The sequence below is a fragment of the Zingiber officinale genome, chromosome 6B, assembly GCF_018446385.1.
Source record: "Zingiber officinale cultivar Zhangliang chromosome 6B, Zo_v1.1, whole genome shotgun sequence".
Taxonomy (NCBI): Eukaryota; Viridiplantae; Streptophyta; class Magnoliopsida; order Zingiberales; family Zingiberaceae; genus Zingiber; species Zingiber officinale.
The window spans coordinates 61,018,977-61,027,605 of record NC_055996.1 but is presented as its reverse complement, the minus strand read 5'-3'; the positions used below and the strand labels follow the sequence as shown (position 1 = coordinate 61,027,605).

The 8,629-nt window shown below is 37.9% G+C and overlaps 1 protein-coding gene across 1 annotated transcript; it reads left to right on the top strand.

Moving 5' to 3' along the window:
* Positions 1-5,853: 5,853 nt before the first annotated feature.
* On the top strand, positions 5,854-8,135 carry LOC121991026 (protein ACCELERATED CELL DEATH 6-like). Its single transcript, XM_042545055.1, has 3 exons — positions 5,854-6,497; positions 6,587-7,122; positions 7,266-8,135. Exons 1-3 carry the CDS (start codon positions 5,882-5,884, stop codon positions 8,013-8,015), a joined length of 1,902 nt encoding a protein of 633 aa, XP_042400989.1. The 5' UTR covers positions 5,854-5,881; the 3' UTR covers positions 8,016-8,135.
* The last annotated feature ends 494 nt before the right edge of the window (positions 8,136-8,629 follow it).

Here is an 8,629-nt window from a genome sequence, read left to right as displayed (position 1 = left end):
TATAGGAGGGATAGATCCCATCTACATCACTCATATCCCTCTGCATAATTCGTTACATACCCAGTAATTGCCTTTATAGTACACCCAGTTACGGGTGACGTTTGACGAAATCAAAGTACATAACTCCTTATGTAGGGATCCATGGTGACTTCAGGTCTAAGGACTAGTAGTCATACTAATAGCCACATGAGAAAGTATATGACACTCATATAACGATCCATGATACTTTCTCATGGTGGGTCATTCAGTATACATTCTCTAATGCATACCCATGTGTCAACTTGATATCTCTATATCCATGACTTGTGAGATCAAGTCATCGAGTTGACCTACATGCTAGTCTTATTGCATTAACATTGTCCCTGAATGTTAATACTCGACTAGGAATGATTAAGAGTAGTGTTCCCTATATCATCTCACTATCGGTTCAACTAACCGATTGATATAGGTGAGAACCTTATACTCAAGGACGCTATTATACTTAGTTTATTTGGCACCAATACAAGTAAGTATAATAACCAAAACACATGCCTTTATTTATATAAGAATATGATACAATAAGTCCATAATACAATCATCAAATGATTGGCTCTAGGGCTCTAACTAACATGAATATGGCTCGATGCATTGATATGAACAAATTAAAAATGTTTGGAATGAAGAGTCATAACTGCCATGTGTTCATGCAAAGACTTATTCCATTAGCTTTTCATAATTTACTTCCCAATAATATTTGGCAAATACTTACAGAGTTGAGTCTTTTTTTCATAGATTTGACAGCGAGGTGTATTATAACGGTCGATATGATTCAACTAGAGACTGGCATTCCTCTCATACTTTGTAAGTTGGAGCGCATATTTCCACCTAGTTTTTTTTATTCAATGGAACATCTACCGGTACATTTACCATATGAGACACGAATAGCTGGTCCTGTGGAGTACAGATGGATGTATCCATTTGAAAGATTTTTGAGAAATTTTAAAAATAATGTTCGTAATAAAGCAAGAGTTGAAGGGTCAATATGTAATGCTTATCTGGTTGAGGAAGCATCTTCTTTCTGCTCTTATTATTTTGTTGATAATGTTAAAACCAGACATCACAAATGTTCTAGAAATTCCGATGATACTCAGAATATAGACCCATCGAGGCTTTCTATTTTTAAATTTTCTGGTAAACCAATGGGTGCATCTATTTCTAGATGGTTAACTCAACAAGAATACCATGCTGCAAGAACATACATACTCTTAAACTGTGATAAGGTCAAACCATACATAAAGTATGTTAACTTCTCTAATCAAGCTTTTATTTCGTTGTACTTATTTGCTTGATATCCTAATTTTCTAATAATTACCTTCTTTCAAAGATTGTATGAACAACAATTATATCTTCAAAATCCATCAATGACTGCAAGTGAGGTTGATGAAAAGTTAGAGACCGAATTTGCATTATGGTTTCAAATATATGTGAGTTAGAGAAATTTTCATAATTCTTTATTAAATTAAGTTCGGTCCTAATTTTTCTCATAACTATTTTGATAAGTGAAAGACCGCAGAATATCTAATGTACAAGATGATCGAATATTGAATCTTGCATCTGGACCCCTTCGCCAAATAATGGTCTACTCGGGTTACTATGTTAATGGTTTCAAATTCCATGTGACACAACGAGATTCGTAGAGATTAACTTTTAATTCTAGTGTTTGCGTTAAAGGATCTATCAACACCAATAACATTAAGTTTGATTACTATTGTAGACTTGAGGAAATTATAGAGGTTGAATATCCTGCATTACCGATAAAAAGGTGTGTGTTGTTCAAATATTCACGGTATGATCCGACCCCAAAAATAGGTATCAGAATACATCTAAATTATAATTTAGTTGAGGTTAATGCAAATAGAAGGTTTAATAAGTTTGAACCTTTCATTTTTACAATACAAGCGGGTCAAGTTTTTTATCTTGAATATCCTACGAAGAGAAGAAGAGCTAGTGAATGGTTGTCTGTTTGTCGATTGAAGCCTCGTTCGACCATAGAAATGCCGAACACCATTACTGCTCAAAACCATGATGCATTTCAGAATGACGAAATAAAGAGACATTCAATTGATTTACAACTCCAATCTACATCACAATTACTTATAGATGGTAATGTCACTGACGAGGAGATAGATGATGGAGAGAAATCCAGCAGTGAGAATTTTGCTGAACTAACAGAGTCTAGCGATGACGACTTACAAACTGTTAATGTTGAGTAGAAATGCGTCCAGAGTCTAGCATTGATTAAATTTTAGCATTATTATTCATCTAGTAAGTTATGCTTCAATCATGTTTTGTTGCTTATTTATCATGTTATTAAAGACTTATTATGATGTGCTGTAATATTTTTTTGTAGATATCTGGTATCATGGCAGATCTTCCAGCACCACTCCGTGGAGCCACCGTCCTTAGGGTTGTTGGAGAGTCGTAAGTATTTTTTTTATTATTAGTAATTCAAGTTCTTTATTTATAACATATATCTTATGTCTTAATATTGTTTATATATAGATTTACTCCCGACGGCCATCGAGTATCGACATATATCACACGAAAATTTAAGGAAAGAGTCTGCATATCTGGGACTACATAGAGACATGTAGATGCTGCAACTAAGGATTTTTATTATCAAGAATTTGTGATAAGTAAATTGAATATGTACATTATATTTATCCTTTAATATACTAAAATTTTAATTTTTAATTGTAGAAAAAATATACGTGGGAGGATGGGCACGAGGTAGAATTTGCAGCAACTTGAAATATTTATTGTGCCAAGTTGTACAAAGACCTATTATACTATGTGAGAAAGGATGGCACACGACCAACTTATGTATCCGACGAGATCTGGAGTGCATGGACAGCCACTTGGTCTGTAGAAAGATGGCAAACAAAGGCTCTAAAAGCTCGAGCGAATAGGAATACAGAGCCAGGTGGCCCGAGTACCGGATCTGCTCGGCACACATCAGGATCTCGATCCATTGTTGAGCACGCTATGGATCTGGTGATTTTAATTTTAATTTATATAATTTAAATTTTTATTTATTAATAAACTTGTATAGTTTTAGCCAAACTTATTTGTGCATGCAGGAGTGTTCTTTAGAAAGACAATCCACTTGCTTGGAGATCTTTCTCAAGACTCACCAGAGAAAGGATGACACATATGTTGATGCTCGATCAAAGAACATTGGGGTTTGAATTATTAACTTGCAATTTATATTTAATCTTTAATAATAATAAAGTATCTTTAATAATTGTGTATAAGATATAAATTGTATATTTTTTCTACATAGGAGGAAATGACAAGCAGGGTTGCTCAGACATCTCAGCCACCAGTAGAGGGAGGGGAGTCACAGGATCTATCCACCCAGGAAATAAACGAAATTTATTATGATGTGGGTGGAAGGACAAAGAACTCCTCCCTCTACGACCTTGGCTCCTAGGCCAAGGTGGTATTTGATCGCTTAAGGACTCCTAGGGGTCGTGCAAGTTCCTCTTCTTCTTCTTCTGAGGTGGAGTCATTAAGAAAAGAAAACTAAGAATTGAAGACTCATATGACTACCATGGATCAGAGGTGGGAGAAGAAGTGGGTTGCTGATCAGGAGCAGACATTGACCCAGATGCAAGTAATCATTGTTAGATGGGACTCATCACAGCAGCCCCAGTCACAGCAGCCCCAGTCAGAGGAGACCCCAGACCCATCAAGCCCCGCTGATGATTAGATTTTTTTTTAGGTATGTTCAACTATAACTTGATTGTTTTTTAGAATTTCTTAGAAATTAATTAAGTCAAATATATTTATTCTATTCGGATATTATTAGATGTTTATCTTAAAGTGTTTTATATTTTTCAGGAGTTCATACTGATACATTCACCATCACCACTATTATTGGTTATCCAAAATATAATCCAGGTATTTTTTTTTTTACAAGTAAAATTAGTTATATATTACAATGTTTGAGTTATATTACATTTGCATCGATTCATTTTAATCATAATCTCTTATATTTGACTTTTACAGAATTATATTTGGATATATGTATAGGTGATGTATCATGGTATGTATTTTGGATATTTTGTATTTGTCGTTCACTTAAATACTTTTAGATACTTATGATTGTGAGCACTTGATACTTTGAATTTATTATATTTTAGAGATTTTCTATTTGTCGTTCACTTATATTTATGTATTTATTGTATGTTGTATTTTGAAGATTGTGGATTGATTTATATTGTGATCTTGTTGTTAAATGTTATGAGTATATTGTGTGAATTGTGATATATGTATGAATTGTGTTTGTGATGTCATCGTTTGTGATGACTTATATTCATATTAAAATTATATATGAGAAATGAGCAAAACAGGAGCAGGTTTCCAAATTTTTTTCAATTTTTTACCGACAGAAACCACAATTCTATCGGTAAAATATCGACAATACAATAAAATTTGCGATATATTACCGATGGAATCCAAGCTTCCGTCGGTAATTACCGACGGAATCATCCATAATTCCGTCGGTACTTCTCGACGGAATCATGGATTCCGTCGGTACTTCCCGACGGGATCTTGGATTCCGTCGGTAAATGCCGACGGAATCCGTAATTCCGTCGGGAAGTACCGACGGAATTACGGATTCCATCGGTATATTGCCCGACGGAATATATTCAGTCGGGCATTGTTGTTACCTGCCGTTTACTTTTTTACCGATCGACGGGTAAAATATTCAGTCGGTAAATTACTGACAAAAAATATAATTTCGTCGGAATTTACCTACTGAATAGTATTTCCGTCGGTAAATTGAATTGCGGGCCAAATTACTTCCGATAGTATGTATTCTGTTAGTATTCCATTGATAATGTCACATATTGATGAAATATTCAGTCGTTAATAATAATTATTTTTGTAGTGTATGATGATATCTCAAGAACAGCAACCTTGAACCTCAATTGTCAATGAGATCTTTCTATACAAAGTGTTGTACATAAACAATGAATATTTTCAGAAAAGAAAATTTCCTTCCCTCCCTAATTAATTTGATCTCATGAATTATTTTTTTTCATATAATCTAAAGACTGTAAAGTAGTAATTAACCACTTTGCTACAATGTACGTAAATAATTAAAATTCAACCAAACAAGCGGCTCAGAACTCGACGTTGAACATATGATGTGATCTACAATGTGTAAGTTTATAAAATTAATTAACTAATTACTATAATGTATCATTATTATTATTATTTTCCATAATTTAATTTCAACGCATGGTCTCAACCCATTTTCTTTGTTCACATTGAATGAAATTAAAATAGTCTCGCAAAAGTAAGGTTCAATTATTGAAATTCAAAAAATAAAACCAAAATTTATATTTAATTGGATGGTTTTAAAAAATGCCCCTAATAGTCTTTCCCATCTTTCAGAATACTTCGATTTTTAACGGGAAAATCTTTTCACATAATTATTTTTCTTTTTTGATTTTTTTACATATCAACAACTATTTAGTATAAATAAATTAGATTTGTAATTGTTAAAAGGGGAAATAGAGCGTGGCTTTAGATCAGAAACACTTTTTGCTTGTGTGTTTGGCGAAGCATTGGAGCAAAAGGTGGGAACCGCCCACCCCAGCGGCCCCCTGCGCCCGGCCCCACAGGTGTGCAGGAGGAGGTAAATCAGGGTGAATGCTGGGTTGGAGGTTGACGGGGGTTCGAGGCATTTAGACCAGCAGACGGGGATATTATCCCTCATTGCAACTGGTGACACTCGAACCTTCGACCAATTGGAGCAACGTCCCGCCAACCTACCAACTGATCCAGCCCCTGGGGGCGAAGCATTGCACAGAGGGCGGGAGGGGCAACGATGAACCTCGAATTGTTCAAGGCAGCAACTTCCGGCGACGCAAAATTTGTTCGAGAAATACCTGGAATTGGCAACGCGTTCCTTTCCCAGGTGACCGTCGATGGCAACTCGGCGCTGCACATCGCCGCAAAGCACGGCCGCATGGAGTTCGCCATGTGCATATGCGCAAAGGAGCCTTCCCTCCTCACGCTGCCCAACAAGAGCGGAGACACACCCCTGCACTTGGCGTCAGCTTCTGGCCATCTCAGGATCGTCAACCTTTTCATTCACGAACACAGGCTACTTAGGCAGCACCGCCCGCTGTCATCTGGCGTTGTTGAGGAAGAGTCTGAAGACGTAGACGTGGCGTGGATGGCCACCATTGCCAACGGAATTGGGAACACCGCTCTTCATGCGGCGACCATCGGTGGCCATCTCTCTGTTGTGAATCTGCTTCTGTCCGAGGCTCCCCAGCTGGCGACCATGACCAACCGAGCTGGGGTTTCTGCGCTCTACATGGCGGCCGAGAGGGGATTGATAGGGATTGCGAGGAGAATACTGATGGAGTCTCCCGCAGTCTCGCACGAAGGGCCTCGTGGTCAGACGGCACTACACGCTGCTGTTCTTAGAAGCTACGGTGAGTTACAAATTAATTCCTACCTCAAAATCAATTAATTTAGCTTCACTGGAATTAACCAGGATTTCCCACTTGTCCCTTCATGACAGAAATATCAATGGCGATACTAAGAATCAATCCTTTTTGTCTGACACATCAAGATGCCTCCAAAAGCACTCCGCTTCACTTTGCAGCAGCTAGTGGAGATGCTGTCATGCTGCTGTTGCTTCTGCAACGAGATGCCTCTGCAGGTTTCCTGCAGGACGAAGAAGGTTTAGCCATCATCCACATCGCAGCAAGTGTTGGCAGCCTGAACATGATCAAGGAGATATTGGCGTATTGTCCTGATGCTTTGGAACAGAAGAACAACAAAGGAAGCAACTTTGTTCATGTGGCCGTCGAGAAGAAGAATCTAAAGGTAGTGAAGTACGTTCTCAGTTCTTCCTCCTCTGCCAAAGAGCTCGTCAATGAACAAGACCATGAAGGAAACACGCCTTTGCATCTCGCCGTCCTTGCGAGGGATCGGAAAATGATTCGAATGTTGTTATCCAGTCGAATCGTGGACCCTGCCCTCACGAACAATTCGGGTTTCACACCCATCGACGTTGCTTCCTCAAAAGTCAGAATAGAAGTCAGCCTTCGGATGGTGAGGGTTCATCATTTCATTTCATATGCGATTCACATTGTTTGAATTCCAATTTGTATGAGTTTTCTCCTTCAAATATCATTCAGTTTCAGATTTAAGTTTGCTTTGTCTGATTAAATCCAACATTTTCTTTGGCTTTGCAGTCTAACATTATGACAGATTTAATCTCATACGGCTCGCGTTTCAGTCCACAGCGAGTCGATCACTTAAGAAACCACTTGCAGAGAAAGCAAGATGATGAAATAAATCGATATCGAGCATTGGCCAATAACCTTGCTGTTATTGCGGTGCTGATTGCGACAGTCACCTTTGCAGCTGCATTCACCTTACCGGGAGGATACAACAGCAATGCTGGACCAGATGAAGGAATGGCCATCCTATCGAGCAGAGCTTCCTTCAAAGCATTCATGATCTCAGACACCTTAGCCATGGCCAGCTCCATCACAGTAGCACTCGTACTGATCTACTCTGGTTCTCTAGATCATGATGTCCGATTGCAGTCCCTTATGACCGCAATCAAGCTATTGTGGGTTGCAGTCGGTGCCATGAGTGTGGCATTCGTCACCGGTGTGTACGCTGTCGTCGAGCGCGACTGCAAGTGGGTTGCGGTTCTTGTCGCCCTAATAGTTTGCAGTGTCCCTTTAGTTGCCTTTATCATTACTTATGGGCATTCTGCAGACTACTTGAGCATGGTGAAGACACAGTTAATTCCCTCATTTGGCCACAAGGAGGAGCAGATGGATTTTGATCCTGTAAAACTCATTCGACAGGCAGAAAGGAATGATGAGTTCATGGCCGGTACACCCAATATAAGGAGATTACAAATGAAGTTTGTTAAATTTCAGACGGTTGATGTCATGGACTTTATAACGCCAGTGTCATCTTTGACATAGCTACATGAGGATCAAATTGTTTTTAAGATTTCTCTGTTTCTTTTTGTAGTGTGTACAAAAATAATATGTTGTCAGACAATCATGTTTAAGACTTTTTCTGTATGTTCGTTTTGTAGTGTGTGTGGAACAATAATATGTAGTCAGACAATGATGTTTAAGACTTTTCAGTATGTTGATTGTGTATAGAGATAGTCCTTTAATTTCAAGAATATGCTCTTGAAATAAGTATAAAACTACACAAGACACGAGCCTGTAGAGATGAGTGCTCCATTGACTCTTCCTAAACACAAATATATAAATATTATTTGTGGAGTCCACACGGCGAAATAGAGATATAGGAAGCACTGTTCCAGCTGCGAACTCGAGACGAAGACTAGTGTGATATATTTGTAGGCAAAAAAAAGAGAAATTTTCAAACAGGTAAACATAACTTCTAGACCTTATATGATTGCGAACCAAATGGTTCCCGAGTATCCTTATGAAGTTTAAATAGGTGAATCGCGTTCCTACATATTGTTTAGATGACTAGTTTTGAGCCGTTTGATTGATTTGTGTGATATAATGGAACGTCAATTTCGAGAATATTCATAACAAATATCATTTTTATAAAAATA